Source organism: Gymnoscopelus microlampas (assembly GCF_963454915.1).
Source record: "Gymnoscopelus microlampas genome assembly, chromosome: 12".
NCBI lineage: Eukaryota > Metazoa > Chordata > Actinopteri > Myctophiformes > Myctophidae > Gymnoscopelus > Gymnoscopelus microlampas.
This window is the reverse complement of record NC_139949.1, coordinates 35,883,679-35,903,498: the sequence shown is the minus strand read 5'-3', so window position 1 is coordinate 35,903,498 and position 19,820 is coordinate 35,883,679. Positions and strand designations below refer to the sequence as shown.

At 42.9% G+C, this 19,820-nt stretch overlaps 1 protein-coding gene across 1 annotated transcript in view; it reads right to left on the bottom strand.

Annotated features, from left to right (window-relative positions):
* Positions 1–19,820, bottom strand: part of jade2 (jade family PHD finger 2) — a 164,201-nt gene that overhangs the window by 17,991 nt on the left and 126,390 nt on the right. Inside the window, exon 9 of the mRNA XM_084074982.1 lies at positions 6,302–6,433. Coding sequence (XP_083931108.1) covers positions 6,302–6,433 — 132 coding nt within the window. The remainder of the gene's footprint in view (positions 1–6,301; positions 6,434–19,820) is intronic.

The window sequence follows — 19,820 nt, the reverse complement described above, 5'->3', positions numbered from 1 at the left end:
TTTGCCAAAAACAACAACACATCACAACACGTTTCGTTGCAACTTTGTTGTGAGTTTGTAAATGGGCTATTTTTGCCGAATGTTCGTCCCAGAAATGAGACACTAGGGTTCATGTGGTTAAGACATTAAGGGGACTCGGATGAGTCAGGTTTTAGTAATGATGCAAACGGATCCAACTGGACAGATGGGTCAGGGCCTGAATGTGTCCCGTCTAATCCCAGGATTGACTCTGTTTTGTGAGGCAAAATCGTCTAGGAAAGCCTTCAGAATGACAGGCCTGCACAGGGATTAGAAATAATGGTTTTAAGGCTCTTTTAAGGGTCTGAGTAAGAGGGGGCACATAGGGACACAAGTTTGGGTTTGGTGGGAAATTAAATACAATTCAAAGTGTTACTAAGTGCACACCATAACCTACATTTCATGGAATAAGATCTGATAATAATTTTAACCCAAGCATCAAAAGGTATGTTTACAGAGAAAGGAGGGGCGGGGGCGGGGGGCAGAGGATGCTACATCCAAGGTTAACCACTTAAACCCCAGCATCCTTATTGCTTACAACGCGTTGCGCTGTAACGGGTTGTAAGCCTGTCGATCTGCTACTTTCTGTGAAAGTCTTCCCCACAATGAAAATACACTAGTATAGAGCCCTGAGGCACTCACGGTCAACCATATGGGGTTTAAATGGTTAATGTGTGTGTTTGTGTGGGATATTATATTGTTATCGTGTGAGAGATGTGTGTGTATAGTATGTGGGTGTGTTGGTGTGTTTGAGCGAGTAGCCTATATGTGGAGTATTTGTGTGCGAGTGGGTATAGTTTACTGCTGTTCTATTGTTGCATGGTTTATTGCTGTATTTTTTCTGCTCTCTTTTTTTTACTCTTATACTATTCGCTGCTGTAACACTTTTGTATTTACCCCCTGGGGTATTAATAAAGTGTCATCCTATGCTATCCTATTTTGCCAAATATGAAAATAATATGAATCTTTCTTTTTGAGAAATGAAAGCTGTGCAAGGAGATATTTGTGCAATTAGTTCATCTTGTGCCAGTCGATTACATTGTGGTTAAAAATGCTTGTCTCCTGATAAGACAGATAAGACTGATGAGACTGATAAGCGTTACGATAAACGCTTGCTGGGCTCCGATCGAATCCTGCAAATGCCTTTTCCTGCTCTGTCTTAACTCAAGACTTGAGGCCGATTCTACAAATGCCTTCTAAATCAGTAGTTCTCAAAAGAATTTTGCTAAGGACCCCAAAAATTATATGTATTTGGCCGCGGACCCCCAACTGAAAATGTTTTGTGCCATGGACCCCAAGAAGAGAAGATTTGTGTTAAAAACATTTACAAGATTTTTAAAAAATATTAAAAAATAGCTGATGCACAAGCTTGTAACGTGGCACAAAGTGACGCGCTGTGAGCTTGTAGATCTGCTATTTTTTAATAGCCAATGCAAAAATCTAAAATTACACAGATGCTTCCCCGGTTTTAATGGGTTAATAAAGAAGCAAAAAAGTGTATTAGCCCACTTTTAAAGAGAGAAAGAACCATTCCGATCATTTCACCAATCACCATCAGCTAAGGATGCAACTCATGCAATACCTGGATGTGCCCAAGCATCAAATAATTCCCTCTCACCCCTACTTCAGCCACAGCAGAAACACAGGGCCAGCAATAAATGATCCCAAAATAGGGACTCCAGAGTTGAGGTAGGTGTCTATGTTTTCCTGTTCCCAAAACACAACGAGGTAGACGAAGTCCTGAATGTCAGAACCAGCCACGACAGTGAACAGATGGCTTCTCTCTCTCTCACACGCACGCGCGTGCACACACACACACACACACACACACACACACACACACACACACACACACACACACACACACACACACACACACACACACACACACACACACACACACACACACACACACACACACACACACAGACAGACAGACAGACAGACAGACAGACGATCGAGAAAGGTCGTCACAGGCAGACCTGTATCCCGAGAGAAGACAGACTATGCACCCACTGCACACAAAAGGAAGTGGAAACCGAGCTACACTTCCTAACCGTCTGTCCATTGTACCAAGACATCAGAGACACATACTTCCCACAGATTACAACCACACACAGAGATTTTGAAAACATGACCAATGACAAAAAACTCCCATATCTGCTGGGCGAAGTACAACAATGTGCAAACACAGCAGCAAGATTCGTGAGTTGTTGTGATAGGAGAAGGATATCGAACGGAACACAACCACCCTAAAGACTAATCATTGTGTATATTCCTGCACTATACCTGCACCCAGTGATCTTGGTACATAGAAATTGATCTATTGAAGATTCTGACTTTCAAATGTACATTTTTTGTTTTGATTGTATTGCTGTATTGTTGTATTGTGCTTTTTGCTTTGGCAATGTAAACGTATGTTTCTCATGCCAATAAAGCCCTTTGAATTGAATTGAATTGACAGACAGACAGACAGACAGACAGACAGACAGACAGACAGACAGACAGACAGACAGACAGACAGACACACACACACACACACACACACACACACGCGCGCGCGCACACACACACACGCGACAATACACAGAAGGGCTTGTTTGTCATGGAAACATCAGTGTGACTGATGATTTCCCAGCATCCGTTCAACATCAACACACAAGCCTTTATCCCCTCTGCCATCAGACAGAGAGACAGAGAGAGGGAGAGAGAGAGGTAAAGAAAGCGAGAAACAAAGAATTATAGAGAGGAGGACAGCAAGAACACAAGAGAAAGAGAGAGAGAGCGAGGACACAAGATGGCGAGCCAGAGGAGAAAAAGATAAAAGGTATAATTAGAGAAACTGACAGATGTGAAGAACAAACGAGCATACGAATAGCGTGGAGGACCACTGCGAAGAGATAGAACTACCTGTATGAGGAGAGAAAGAGAGGAGGATGGGAGTATAGACCAGTGGTGGAAAAAGTGCTCAAATGTTTTACTTAAGTAAAAGTATCAATACTGCAGTGTAGAAGTACTCGGTTACAAGTAAAAGTCCGGAATAAAAAATGCACTTGAGTAAAAGTACAAACGTATTGGTATCAAAATGCACTTAAAGAACCAAAAGTAAAAGTACTAAAATGTTTGAAAATAGCAGATCTACAAGCTCACAACGCGTCACGATGCGACGCGTTGTGATCTTGTATATCGGCTATTTTCAAATAGCCTATGCATAAAATAGGGCTGAAGTGGGTAATGTGTATTTCATAATATAATAATTTATATCTACAAAGTAACTAGTAACTAAAGTTTTCAAATAATTGTAGTGAAAGAGTGGAGGATGGGAGAATGGACACAGAAAACAAAGACAAACAAAAGAGAGAGAGAGAGAGAGAGAGAGAAAGAGAGAGAGAGAGGCACAGAGAGAGAGAGAGAGAGAGAGAGAGAGAGAGAGAGAGAGAGAGAGAGAGAGAGAGAGAGAGAGAGAGAGATATGATCAGAACAGGAGGCAGCCGGGCAGAGACAGACGGCTCTCCCCTCGACCGCCTACGTCCCTGTGTTTATCTGTTATCACCGTTGTGTGTATTGATCACATTCACATCGACAGGAAAACACTGCTGGCCCCACACCGCACCGCTCGCCACTGGGTAAATAAGGAAAACAAGAGACAAGAGCCCTCCCTGTCTGCCGATATGTATTGTGCTTTTGCGTGCGTGCGTGCGTGCGTGCGTGCGTGCGTGCGTGCGTGCGTGTGTGCGTGCGTGTGCGTGCGTGCGCACTCCAGGTGATGAGGTGCTAAATGAATGCTAAATGCCCAGATATGCTCATTATGCAGGCACTGCAATACGTAGCTTGCCTAACAAATAATGGGAACGCAGCACGAACATTCTGGTACCCTGCCAGAATGTATAATATATATTTATTTTTTGCATTATTGACATTGACAGTGGAGAGAGAAAGGAAATGCGGGGGGGAGTAGGAGGATGGCATTCAGCAAAATGGTCCGGCCGGCTGGGAATCGAACCGGAGACTCGATGATCATAGCATTGCGCCCATATGGTACGAACCCTAACCATTCGGCTATCGGGTCGCTCCTACCCCGGGGCTGCCCCGTAGCTCAGTGTGTAGAGAGGCTGCCTGGGAGACAGAAGGTCCCCCGGTTCGCCCCCCCGGCCCCAGTCTACGTGTCGAAGTGTCCCTGAGCAAGACACTTAACCCCTAACTGCTCCCTGAGGCGCTGCACAGTGTCAAATACAGCAAAGGAGTACGGACCAAATTATCATTATTATTATTATTAATACCTCCCTACTATTCTCTCTTTCATCAATCCTCCCTCCCACACCTCAGTTCTATCTTTCTCAGCCTCCCTCCCTGCATCAGGGGCTCTACCTGTGTCTCTCTCTCTCTCTCTCTTTCTCTCTCTCTCTCTCTCTCTTTGCTCCATCCATCTCCCTCCCTTACCTCTCCACTGTCCTATATTTCTCTCTCAGTGTGTGTGTCCCTCTGGCTCTCTCTCTTAGAGGAGAGGTGATCTATCACATCCAGCCTTGTCCTGTCATGTCAGTGGTGTGAGCTGCAGTCAACTCCTATTAGAAGCCTTACAGCTGCTGCTGACACTTTGTCTGCACCAATCAATTTACCTGCTAGGAAACAAGGGAGAGGGGTGACATAAGCAGGAGGTGTGTGTGTGTGTGTGTGTGTGTGTGTGTGTGTGTGTGTGTGTGTGTGTGTGTGTGTGTGTGTGTGTGTGTGTGTGTGTGTGTGTGTGCGCGCGTGCGTGTGTGAGTGCACGTGTGTGCGTGTGTGTGTGTGTGTGTGTGTGTGAACACTGCTTCGGTGACACATGCGTATAAATGTTTTGCGAAAACACACAAGTGGTCAATGAGGTCATAGATCGAGCTTGTAGATCGGCAATTCTTTGTCTAATTGTCCCCCTAGAACATGGATTCAAGTGGTTAACAGGTCTACATGCAATCATACTGGACCAGATGTCAGCAAGGCTTCGCCATTCATTTCACTGTTGAGATTAGCTCTGTCTATGACCTCCAGCAGAGGGGGAGGTCGCAGACGGCGCTAAAATGAGACATGCTGGCCTAGGCCGTGGCGTCGCGGTCTAGGCACCCTTGGTTGAAATCCCTTAACAGACAGCGTGCCGCGGGTTCGCGTCCCGTTCCCGACGGCCTTTGCTGCGTGTCTTCCCCCATCTCTCTCCCCATTTCCTGTCAGACTACTTTCTCTGTCCCTCTCCAAATAAAGCAATAAAAGCCCCAAAAAAAAAATCTTTAAAAAAAAAAAAAAAATGAGACATGCTTGTCCTGATCGGGTCTCGTTTTTTTCCTCATGTAGACCCGTGCAGACCTCTAGTGTGTGTGTGTGTGTGTGTGTGTGTGTGTGTGTGTGTGTGTGTGTGTGTGTGTATACCTGTTGGCAGACGCACAGTTCATTATTAAAGGTAGGGTACGTGATAAATTCAAATATAATAAGTGTCAAATAGCTCTATATTCTGATAGTAGTAATTGCTATAGAGTAACGGGGGGGTCCCCATGTCTCTCTAGCTCTTTAGTAAACAGATATTGCATTTTCAGGTCGGGATACCAATTTTATCCAATCAGGAGAGAGAACTCACACAGGATAGAAATTAAACAAGTGAAATTGGAATTGATGACACAAAGAAATGAGCAGACCAAATTGGAACACTATTCGATTGTTAAGACGTGACGTTGCGCCCCGCTAGAATAACTTCCGGGTCCAAGTGTTTTAATGTTAATAATAATAATGTTAAATCATAATAATAAATAAATACTTTGTACTTCTATGATATTAGCCTTAAGACCCTTATTAACCCTCAATGGTTCATTTCTGAAAAAGGAGGTTATTGTAAAAAGATTTACGGGTTCCAACATGTTGTTTACAATGAAGAGTGGACGGCGCTGGTGCCTTTTGGACCCGGACGTGACATCGGACTACAAAATTACGTCAGACTTAAGAACCGAATACGATTGAAGCTCATAAATGGGTACTTTCTCCTGATTGGCTGAAATTGGCCACCCACCTGAACATTTATTTTCTGTATATTAAAGAGATGGGGAGACACAGAGACCCTTGTTTATTGAACAAACACTCTATAGCAATGCTTTAACCTTTTAACAAAAAATCGTTTTGGTTTAACCCCAAAATATCACTTACCCTACCTTTAAAGTATTTGAGAATCACTTGAGTTTCTCTCTCTCTCACATGCACACGCACGCGCATGCACGCACGCACGCACGCACGCACGCACGCATGCACGCACAAATTACATTACCTAGCTGTTTGAGTAGAGAGACATTCTGTGACTTCCATCTCTCTCTCTTCTTCTCAGGACTGCTCTTTCTTCTCTCCTTTCCTTTCTCCTTCACTCCATTCTGCTTCCCCTTCTCTCCCTTCTGGCTTTTCTCTGCAGAAACACACAACATGTTGTTGTTAGAGACATTCACTGTGTGCCTGTGTGTGTGTGTGTGTGTGTGTGTGTGTGTGTGTGTGTGTGTGTGTGTGTGTGTGTGTGTGTGTGTGTGTGTGTGTGTGTGAATGTGTTTGTTGCACAATCATTTTGACCTTAAGCGTAAAGATGTAACAACGTTCTGACTGTAAACATCATCTGCAGGACAAACAACATCTGAAGACATGAACAAAGCAGATCAGTGGTTCTCAGCCTGTGGGGCGGGGGTCCACTGGTGGGCCGCGAGGGTATTGCAAGTGGGCCCCCAAATAATTGGTTGAGAACCACTGGTCTAAATCAGTGGTTATCAATATGTGGGTCGGGACCCCCAGGGGGGTCCCCATATGATTTTAAGGGGGTCCCCAGGTGACAATAAAGTGTCAATTGAAGGACTTTAAAGACCTTTTTTATACCAAAAAAAGAAATGAAAAAGGACCATTATTGCATCTATAAAAACATTGGCCAAATTGTCAAATAATACAAGAAAGAGGCAACATTTTTGAAAATAGCTGATCTACACGCTCACAAGGCGGGGGGGTTGTGAGGTTGTATAGATCTGCAATTTTCACAATATTTATCAGTGGAACCGAGTCAAACAAAATGTAATGCCTCAAATACTATATTCCAAGTGCTTATCAGAGTGGGGGGTCTACAGTTCAGATATGATTCTTTTGGGGGGGTCACGGCCCAAAAAGGTTGAGAGCCACTGGTCTAAAATGACATGAAGTTAAAACCACTGTTATTCTACTCTCAGTTCAAACTCTTTTGTTTTCTCTCGTTTCCGCTCACTCTCTCAAGCGCTGTTGTAGAGATATTACCTTTCACCAAGCAGACACGCACACGCACACGCGCACACGCACACACACACACACACACACACACACACACACACACACACACACACACACACACACACACACACACAGGTTTTCAGGTGTGTGAGCATGCTGACACACATGTTGGGTGACACATAACAGAGTCCTGTGGAGGAGCTCCTGCTGAGAGCTTTCCCATCATGGTTATAGAAACCTCATATTCACCATCTCCTGCTGCGAGCCTGGCAGCTAACAAACACACTGACACACACACACACACACACGCACACACTCGCGCGCACACACGCACACACACACTTCAATTATTTTTATATTTTATTTTATTTGGATCTGCACAAAAAGCGCAATACATGATAGATCCAAACACTGATCAGAAGAGAGTTAAATTACGGTCAAACCAGATACAACTGCTGCACACGCTTAACACACAGAGGAAAAAAAGATAACACATTGATGGACATACTACTATATACAGAAAATGTACAGATTTGACAAACATCTATGCGCGAGTACACCCACAGTAACTTACATGCATATACATTGTCACAAGTTGACACAAATGCACTCATGCGCACACACACACACGCACAAACGGACACACACACACACACACACACACGCGCGCGCGCTAAACGTAAGAATTATCCATTAACACACACATGCAAACGTCAATTTACATAACATGCTCTGACACACAACATACATGTACTGTACATCATTGAAATTCAGATCCACACATCTCCACACGCATGCACGCACCCACACACACACACACTTGCGCGCACGCGCACACGCACACACACACAGACACACACACACACACACACACACACACACACACACACACACACACACACACACACACACAGTCACACAGTCACACGGTCCAGTGACTCTCTCCCACACAGTGATAATCTGTGTGCTGCCTCCCTTATTGTTGGGATGTCTTGTTGCAACACGCTCCTGCAGCTTAAACAAACACGCTGAGTGCTGACTGCATGGACCAATGACTCTGCTGTGCTATGCTGCTGCTGCTGGTGTGTGAGCGTGTGTGTGTGTGTGTGTGTGTGTGTGTGTGTGTGTGTGTGTGTGTGTGTGTGTGTGTGTGTGTACTATACTTGTGAGGGCCAAACGTCCCCTCAAGTATAGAACAAAACTGACATTGTGAAGACCATTTTCCTGGTCCTCACAAGAAAAGTAGTTGTTTGTGGTTAAAAGATATTTTTCAGGTTACGGTTACAATTAGAAAAAGTTTCAGGTTAGGATTAGACATTTAAGAGGTTAGGTTTAGGTGTTAGTTAGAGTTTTCCCTATTAAATACTTTGTTGTGCGCCGATGACACACACCGAAAAATAGCCGATCTACAAGCTCACAATGCGTTGCAAGCGCGACACGTTGTGAGCTTGTAGATCGGCTATCGTTTGGCTACTTTCAGCCATTTCCAACACTGTCCCAAAATGTTGAGGTCCTTACAAGTATAGTAATACAAACCTGTATGTGTGTTTTTGTGTTAGTTGTGGACATTTGCTAGGACTGTAGTTCTGTGGTTCCCAAACGGTACGGTACAGAGACCCACAAAGCCACCACCCAATGGCACCAAATGAACCACTTTCTACCTGGTGTCCCCATTTGGGGTCATTTCAAAAATAGCGAAGTTAGCGTATCTACAGGCTTGCGATGCGATGGCTATTTTAGCTGTTGGTCGTAACAATGAAGCACCGCTGGTATTTATTTTCTTTTGAGGCGTTTTTGAGGCGCTGACTCGGTAGCTGAGTGACATTGCTGCAGTGAACAATAACTAGACGGTGTGTGTGTGTGTGTGTGTGTGTGTGTGTGTGTGTGTGTGTGTGTGTGTGTGTCTATGTGGGCTGTCATAGGTAGCAATAGGCTGTCCTCGTGCTCAGTTTAGCATGGAGGAGCAGGACATGCATGGATGGAAGTGAGAAAAGACCAGGCAGATTTCACAGCAGGTACTGTCACACCCATACCACCCATGCACAGAGAGAGAGAGGGAGAGACTGTGTGTGTGTGTGTGTGTGTGTGTGTGTGTGTAGTACTGCATCAAAGAAAGAAAGAAGGAAAGAAGGAAGGACGGAAGGAAGGAAGGTAGACGTATGACTCAAAGTCTCAGCCAAGCCCCATTGATTTCCATTATAAAATAAAAGTTCAAGTATAAAACATACGTAAAAGAATATGTGTGGGGCCCGGATCGCTGGCCTAGCGGCCCGGGCACTTAGGCTCTAATGTAACCTGACAGCACATTGCGGGTTCGGGTCCCGGTGATCTTTGCTGCATGTCTCTCCCCATCTCTCTCTCTCCCTGTTTCCTGTCCATCTTCACTATACACTATAAATAAAGGCAGAAAAGCCCCCCCAAAAAAAATCTTAGTAAAAAAAAAGGAAGAGGTACCTTGCCCTACTGGCGGCGTGCACAACAGATTTGGCACTGAATGGTCCAGTGGTTTATGAGATTAACTCCAGACAATCACACAGACACAGAAACATTAAAAAAAACTAATTTGTTCCAAGATATTATAACTCAAATGCTAGTAATAAATGATTATTGCATATACTAATAGTAAGCATAATAATAGTCCAGGGGGCTTATTCATTCTTCAAATTAGGTGGAATTGACCCTAGTGAAAGTGAGAAGACAATAGGAGAGGAGAACCAATCACATTTGGAAGCGGTGCATTCATTTCCATTAACTGAGATAATTTATTTTGTGTTGCAGTAGTTATGATGTGCGTAGCCACGGTTGTAGCTGAATGAAGTGATAAGAAATGCAGTGAGGTAATTTGCATGCATTACCGCCTCAGTGGGTGAAGGTGGGCAGTTTAAAAGCCCTAAATACTTCACACCACACTATGAATAGCGAAAATAGCTGATGATCTACAAGCTCATCACAACTTAGCGACTGAATTCCCCACACAGGATCAATAAAGGTCTTATCTTACAGCTTGTAGCTTACGTCGTGATCAAGGGGCCAGCTTGGTTTTTTACATTGACTCCAATACGGAAGAGACAGTTCATATGAATGGCCTGTAGTTTCACTGTTTCAGAAAGAATATTCTCTCAATGTAAGCGGATGGGTTTTTGACGAACTTTGACGACTTAATTTTCTTACCTTAATAAACACGTCATAAATACTATATGCTTCCAGTCCCTAGTTTAACGTCTCCTTTCAATCATCATGATATGCGTTTTGCTAAATGATGGTCCCATTTATTTTAAAATTGACGATAAAGTAGGCTATGCTCTAGGAGGGGCGGGATGATTTGATTGACAAGCTACACAACCAATAGCATTCATTCCCCGCCCCCGCTCTTGATTGACAAGCTACCCAACCAATAGCATTCTTTGGGGTTTGTTTTCTGGTTCCTGTTCCCGACATGCTCTTTGGCATATATTAAAGATGGCGGATTTCAAATTCCTGAACAATCGGCTTCATTTTCGGTCTGTAGAAACCAGAGGTCTGGCTTTGTCCATTGATTGATTGATTGATGTACTTTATTTAGTAAGACATGAAACAACAGTACATGGAAGTACAAATTCACAATACGAGGTCTACTAAACTGGAAGACTCATTAAGCACTGAGCTTGTTTAAGATGAGATCCCCATGCACACAAATCATGATGACATATAAGAGACAGACAGATAAACACACTACTATACAGAACGTCATACAATCAGCTTACAGGTTACTGGTATGAAGAGTGAAAAATATGTACAAGAGAAGAAAAAGAAAAAGTGGGGAAGGTAAGTTAAGACTTAGACAGGGGCCACTTTCGAATTGCAGCCTCTTGAAGGTGTATCTTTAGGGCAGTTTTGAAAGTGAGTAGGGTTTTACACTCCTTTACTCCTTTTGGTAGGGCATTCCACATTGATTCACATCACATCATGATTCGTGGAGCTACCTCTGGTGTTATGATCGTGGACTTCATTAACATTTTGGAAGTATTTTGATCTCTTTTATACAGTCTATGGTCATGATGTGATGTGCTGTGTGCAACTGTAGATCTGTCATTTGAGCTATTTCCAACATTATTTGGAAATGTGACTTTTCTTTATTATGTATGATCATTTCTTAACATTCTGTTTTTTGTGTTTTTTTTCTTTTTTTTTTTTCTTATAATGACATGGCCAAAATAGGGAAGCCAGGTTGAAAACAGTTAGCCTAGAATGGAGAGTTTTCCATCATCTCAGGCCCAAAGGTCTGCCTAGTGGAGTTCATAAGATATGATTAGCAGTGTAGGTCTATTATCAGAGGGCTTGTAAGTGAGTACAGGACAGGTACAAGTCGAAGTCAATATATTTCACGGCCGCTGCTGAAATGTGGGTTAATATAACTTAAAGGGGTCCTGTGAACTCACAGAAAGACATTCCACAAGGTACTGAGTTCCCTTTGGCTAATCTAATCTTCACATGCTCTCAGTGAGTGTTCAACCCTTTCCCACCACGTCTCTGCTCATTTGATCGTTTCCCATGAATTCTTTACGACAGGAAAGTGGTCCTTGAATTCACATGGTTTTCCAAGGACGGCTAACCCCCCCCCATCCACCCACCACATACACACACGCACACACACGCACGCACGCACGCACGCACGCACGCACGCACGCACGCACGCACGCACGCACGCACGCACGCACGCACGCACGCACACACACACACACACACACACACACACACACACACACACACACACACACACACACACACACACACACACACACACACACACACACAACCTCTGCATGCATCCAGCTTTCGACAGCGAAAAATACTCCTATTTCACTGTTCAATCAGTTCGTTTTCCTACTGCCTATTTCTTGTCTCTCTTGCTACCTCTTTCTGTTGCCCCCCCCCCCCCCTCTCTCTTATTCTCTCTCTCTTTGTACCTGCAACATTCTCTACACCCCCCCCCCCCTCACTCCCAGCCCACCCCTCGTTTGGAAGGTGCAACAGCGCCGGGGGAATTTGTCTTTTTGAAGTCAGTGATTAATTTCCCCTCTTTCTGGGTGCACTGAACTGCTGTGCATCTGTGTGTGTGTGTGTGTGTGTGTGTGTGTGTGTGTGTGTGTGTGTGTGTGTGTGTGTGTGTGTGTGTGTGTGTGTGTGTGTGTGTGTGTGTGTGTGTGTGTGTGTGTGTGTGTGCGTGCGTGCGTGCGTGCGTGCGTGCGTGCGTGCGTGCGTGCGTGCGTGCGTGCGTGCGTGCGTGCGTGCGCGCGCGCGTGTGAGAGTACGTGTACAGTGTACGTTTGCGGGTGTGTGCGCGCTCGCTCGTGTGTGTGTACTTGTATTACTATACCTGTGAGGGCCAAATGCCAAATAGACATTGTGAGGACAATTTTCTCGGCACAAGAAAATGGTACAAGTTAGGCTTACAATCAGTAAAATATGCAGGTTGGGGTTGGGTTGGGATTAGACATTTAGATGTTGGGTTTAGGTGTTAGGATTAGAGTTGTCCCCGATGTATACTTAGTTGTGCACCGAAAATAGCTGATCTACCAGCTCACGACAGTTGTGAGCTTGTAGATCTGCTATTTTAGTCTTGTAAAAATGTAGAAGAGGCATTCATAAACCCACCGTCCTAAAATCTTAATGTCCTCACAAGTATAGTAATACAAATGTGTGTGTGTGTGTGCGCGCTTGCACCGAGACACAGTGTTCCATTTCTTACCTGGGCTCGTTAGTGCAATGTGAGAAAGAGCCCCCGCCCCCCTCTCTACCTTCCTCTTTCTCTCTCGCCTCTTCCTCACTCGCTAGTTTAGCCCAACCTGCATGCTATTCTCTCTCTTTCTCACATAAACGCATGCAAGCACACGCACGCACACGCACGCACGCACGCACGCACACACACACACACACACACACACACACACACACACACACACACACACACACACACACACACACACACACACACACACACACACACACACACACACACACACACACACACACACACACACACACACACACACACACACACACACACACACACACACACACACACACACACACACACATCAGAGAGGCCAGCACTAACCACTGTCAGCTTGTCACAGTTCAGTTGGAGCCGGAATGTAAATGCAGAGTACTCTCTGCATAGCAATGCTGTGTGTGTGTGTGTGTGTGTGTGTGTGTGTGTGTGTGTGTGTGTGTGTGTGTGTGTGTGTGTCTGTGTGTGTGTGTGTGTGTGTGTGTGTGTGTGTGTGTGTTTTTGAAGAAGAAGAAAAAAAAGAGTACTATCTGCTTAATAACACTGTAACTCTCAGCTCCGTGTGTGTGTATATACATGTGTGTATGTTTGTCTGTTCCTGTGCATGTGTATTATATATTTTTTTAATGCTAAACACCACCACCTGCATAATGATGCTGTAATTCTCAGCCCTGAATGATACGCGTGTGTGTGTGTGTGTGTGTGTGTGTGTGTGTGTGTGTGTGTGTGTGCGTACGTGTGTGTGTGCGTGCGTACTAGGTGCACATGCATGCATGTGTGTACTGTATGTGTGTGTATTGTTCGAAGACAAATGAGCTCGCCTTGCGTATTAATACAATAACTCTGTGTGCGTGTGCATATTAAAGACAAATAATGCAGACCCTCTGCTCAAAGCTGAAGAGAAGTAACACTCGCCACCACAGAACTGTTGTGCTGTGAGGACATGAATCACATGGACAAACACACAATAGTCCTCCATTCGTCCGAGTGCCTGCAACTTTAATAAGCTGCTGAGCAGGGTGAGAGAGTTGAATATTACATCAAACGGGATTAGAGCTGTGCCGTATGACTTCAAAGAGTGTTATTGTGATATTTCAGGCAACAGGTTTTGGGTTGTGTAGTTGTAGTAACCATGAATACTAATGTAGTTCCTTGCCAATAGTTCCAGGGGGTCCCCAGCTAAAATTTGTTAATACAGCATCACAATCATTTTAACCACTTTATCCATTTATACGCTGGCTATTAAAAATTAGCAGATGTACAAGCTCACTTCGTGCCGAGCTGTGAGCTTGTACATCTGTTCTTTTTTGAATATCTTTGAAAAATATCGATAATGTTTTTAACTTCTAAATATTGGCGAGATATCTTCAATAGAAATTGATCATCAAACAGAGTCTCCCAATTGAGTTACATTGCACAGGACTCATAGTCACACTTTTAGCACACAAATGAAAGTGAACAAAGCTGATTCCGTCAATGCCAAAAAAAACATACATTTTTTTCATATTGGAATTAGGAAGAAGATCCAGTAGCTTCCGCAACCAAGTAAGAAACAATGATACCTTCATCAATAATTGTAAAAAAGAATAAAAAACAACCAATGCTGTGTTTTGTAATTTCATACATTGGCAGAATCAGCTTTGTTCAACTTGTTTGTGTGCTAAAATTGTGACTTTAAGACCTGTATCACGATGCAATGTAAGTCAATGGGGAAGCTATTATACATTTTAATCTACGGCGCCATTATTGAACATAATGTTGCAACACAACCCAACCCGCTACCCCAGTTTAATTGTGCATTAAGGACCAAAATGTCACATATTGTCTTCAAATCATCTTGTTTTCTCTTAACGTCCTTAAAACAATGCAACAATGTACCTCAACACTGTATGCGTATGTCTTTATTCACTGAAATGAGCTTTCTGAATGATGCACAGTTAAAGAGGAAGCAACAGAGCGATAAAGAGGGGATTATTTTGGTGAGTTGATGTCTTCCTCTTGAATGCTGTTTCATTTTATGCTGTCGGGTAGAAACCTAGTATTTCCTAATTTCAAATTGTTATGAGTTTTCATAAATTACTGTATAGTGTCATATATTATGAAGTACCAAAAATACCGTCACAAAGCGGCACGTTGTGAGCTTGTAGATCCGCTGTCTTGATTAAAATGATAATTTTTTAAAGTGAGAGTGTTTAAGAGTGTCTGTGGGTATTAAAGTATTAACAAGAGCTTGTGATTAACACATTGGGTGCCAAAACCGTATACATACGGTTTTGGGAGTAGTTGCGTGGAGTGCCAAAACCGTATATATACGGTAAAAAAAAAAAAAAAAAAGAAATTGAAAAAAAAAAAAATCATTTTTTTTCTTTCTTTTTTTTTTTCCCCCTTCACAGCACCAGGAGATATCATTTTCCGAAGATTTAGACTCCAATCCACTTCCTGGTTAACTTATGACTTCAAAAGCCTGTATCTCGGCTCCTCAAAAATGGTTAAAAATCCTGGCACTCAGTGTACTCTGTTTTAAAAAAAAACCTGGCACCCAATGTACATTGGATCCATTGGAAAAAAGGATTTTCCCCATTTCCTGAAAAGTAACGCTTTTGGACACCTTTTCTGCCCGACGGTGACGATATCTTGATAATGTTAACCTTTCATATCCTTCATTAAATATATATATATCTATCGTTTTGGGGCATTAGATAAGCTGCCCCGTCTAAATGGGATTGTTATCAACACTATTACAAATGATGTTGACAGTAAATCTGTCACCGTTAAAAAAGTTGAATCAGATTAACGTCCTACAGGAAGCAACATATTGTGCTTTATGGGCCCTATCACTTCCTTGTAGCAAACTACCCGCCAAGCCATAGTTCACCTCTCTGACAGAGCAGGGGATGTCAATTCTCACTTAGGGCTTTTCAGACAGGGAGCCAACACACAGTGGCGTGCACAGACATTTTGAGGGGCAGGTGCTCAAGTAAATTATACTTTTTTTTGTTTACTTGGTCTGCTCTTTTTTCCCTCTACACCTACACCTCTTTGCCAAAAATAGCCGATCTACAAGCCCACAACGCCTCGCAGCGCGCTTGGATCATCGGGATCGCACTACGCGTTTCTCAGACAATCGCTCTGCGAGTAAACGGCAGGTAATCTATGCCTGGTAACCATGGAAATATTTGGTGCACGAGATTAGCTCTGGACCAGAGCCAGCACCATAGTTCAAACTCCGACGTTTTTGTCGCTGTTTTTTTCTTCTTATTTTCTTTCCGGTATTGTTATGGATGTGGAATGTGGAACTTGCTTGTTTGGATGGAGAAGAGGCAGACGTGTGTCCGCACACGCACTGAATGCAAAGTAGGTTAAGCAGCCAAAGACCTTCGTTCACTGCTTTGGCATTGTGACTGTCATACAAAACTGTCCCCGGCCCTGCAGAAATGTCATGCTAAAATGCCACCGAGCCTACTTTATCCCTGTTGATACAGCCATTTTCTATATAATAAATAACATACTGCAAACTAGGTGAAGAAATCTAATATTGAGGCTTTGCTTTTATGAAATATCCCAGACCATTATCCCAAAGCAGGGAGTAAAAGTACAATATTTGCCTCTGAGATGTAGTGGAGTAGAAGTAAAAGTATTGAAAATTGGAAATACTCAAGTCAAGTAAAATACCTCAAAATTGTACTTAAGTACAGTACTAGTGTAATTGTACTTAGTTACTTTCCACCACTGTATATATCATAAGACTTTTCCTGGTTTTAATCACTTTTTATACTTTCAAAAATGTTTAAAAATATATAAGCTCACAACACGTTGCATTGCAACACGTTGTCCATATCGCCTCAAAACACTAGTGAAATTAAATATTTTGTATTGTCATTCTGTATTGGATCCCATCTTCCATTCAGATCACATCCAACAGCATTGTATTTGGTTGGTGGGTGGACTATCCCTGCTGTTTCTGAAAAGTAATTCCATTGTATCATAACACTGGCTCTGTTGAAAAGTGAAACGAGTTTAAACACCCCTAGTATTATTTGTACACGTCTCCAAGCTTCCGAACAAATATTGGATCTTGGTTTTCTCCCGTCCAATTGTTCAATCAAAGAACGAAATTGTCGGCCAGAGATTCAAGCTTGTAATAATCATGAAATGCAGCGTGCTTATTTTAAGAGGCAGTTTGATATTGACTCAGAACTGCTTGTCTGATGATGTCTGTGAACCGTCTGTCTGACTCAACCAAGTTGAGTGTTATGGAAGATGCTTCTGAACATATTGCTAGTTTGACCTCTTCAAATGCGCTAATCTTAAATAACAACCGAAAATAGCCTATCTGCAAGCTCTCAATGCGTCACAGGGCGACACATTGAGAGCTTGTAGATAGACTATTTTTAAGGAGCAACATGCTTCCATTGAAGAGATGCTGGCTTCTATGGAATCCAAATGACTGAAATCAGTCGAGGCGACTGAGAACTTTAAAGGGATAGTTCACCCCCTCTTTCTATCAATTAGTCACCCCATGGAGACTTGAAGTCAAGGATATTTTTTTGTTTGTGTCTCCTACCGGAACCGCTGCCGGTCATCAAATTATTGGCTTAGGAATGCGACAAAAACAAAACAATATCCATGAATTCCATGAAGTCTCCATGGGGTTACTAATCGATAGGAAAAAAAGGCATTTTGGGGATGAACTATCCCTTTAATCCAAGTGCATAGGGTAAACCCAGCAGGTGACATGCAGTACTATACTGTGTGTGTTCATGTGGTTTCTTTGTGTGCGTGTATAGATCCATAGGGGATATATCCTCGCCTGTCTGACCTGCTCTCTTACATGCAGAGAGCAGTCCGTAATGCATGACGAGACAAGCCCGGACATGACAGACAGCTAGATAAACATGACAGACAGACGGCAGAACATGACAGAGAGACAGGCCAAGGCCTGACAGAGAGGAAGGTAAACACGACACGCAGACAGACAGGTGGACAGAGGGGCTAGTAGCACCGAGACAGATAGTCACTGACAGGGGTTGAAACCTTGTGTGTCCAAATCCGTAACAGTAAAGAAGAAAAAAGTGTTCCAATGGATCAAATTGTAGTTATTATTTAGTCAGAAGCTCTTGTTTCTACTTTTTCCATTGGTTGAATATTTATAAAACACACAGACAGACTTAACCACTCTAAACCTGGTGTCCCTATTTTGGGCATATCATATTCTACTCTTTATACTTATACTTGACACTGTCATATAACAAAGTATAAAATAGGGCAATAATGTTTGTAAAGAAAACGACACTGGCAATATGAGATATGTGTGTGTTTGTGTGTGTGTGTATGTACAGTAAGTATGTGCATGCACCAGGCCCTGAGGGAGAAAGCCAGTGAAAAGGGAAATTAAGGTTGGGTTTTTAGAGGGGGTTAACCCATTCAATCCGGGAACGCATCATGTATTCAACACAAATGTTCAAGATTCTTCAAAAATAGCAGATCTACAAGCGCTATGAGAATTTGCACTTGGAATTGTAGGCGTTGAGGCATTATATTTAGTTTGACTCGGTTCCACAGATAACTATTGTGAAAATAGCAGATCTACATGCACACAACACCTCGCAACGTGCGATGAGATATTTTCACAATATTTGCCTCTTTCTTAGATAATATTTGACAATTTGGCCAATGTTTGAAAATGTTTGTAGTATAATTTGTTGATTATATATGATCAACACATTATACTATATGTTGGTTTGTTTACTGTTGAGTGAGAAATCAATGTTGCACATGAAGCAAGTCATCTGGGGACCCCCCAAAATCATTTGGGGACCCCCCTGGGGGTCCCGGCTGACAGTTTGAGAACCACTGTATTACAGTATAGATGGGCCATAAGTGCTCTGCTTCCATGGTCACAGATACCTGCTACGCTGGGGGACATGATGCTATGGATACCATAACCAACATATCTTTGTATGGAACAAATGCGTCACAGAGGACCCCATGGACTTATTACTTCATCTTCTGCATCCTAGTGCAAATTTGCAAATTGGGATATCTTTATCCGTAGAAAACAAACAGTTAGCCTCATGATGACAACACAATTAGGCTACAACAACATCAACAACATACAACATATGCTACTTGTTGTTAACTAGTTGTACAAACTCTTTTGCTCATCTGATTTTGCTATTTTGTCTCATCTGTTTAAGAAAGTAGGTAGCTGATATATTGCACTTTTACCTTAGCGCTAACTTGGTTGCTTGTTTTTGCAGAAAATGCACTTAAGACTTCTGGTGATTAGTAGTTTCGTTCCCTACCTATGTTGAATGCACTTATTGTAAGTCGCTTTGGATAAAAGCGTCTGCTAAATGACTGTAATGTAATGTAATGTAATCAACATGTCAGTATCATTAATAGCATGGAAAATGTTCGCTAACTTTAGGTTAGGTTCCCTCCTCTACGGCAATCGTTCTCCACATCAGCTAAAATGACTAGTTGATAGTCCAACTGGACCGTTACGGGTCTAAGTCTATAACTTTGAGAATGAGGTGAAGATTATGTTTTCACCCATGTCTATGTGTGTGTGTCCGTCCATCCGTGTGTCTTTCTGTACACAGCTGATCTTGAACACCGCAGGACCAATCGGCATCAACCACTCACTCTCCCAGTAGGCCAAGGAAGAAACTCATGATGGCACTATATAAAAGGCCACTTTAAGTTTTGGCCTATAACTCTTGACCCGTGGCCGTACGATCAAAAGAATTGTACAACCTACATTTTAATGACCTCACAAAAC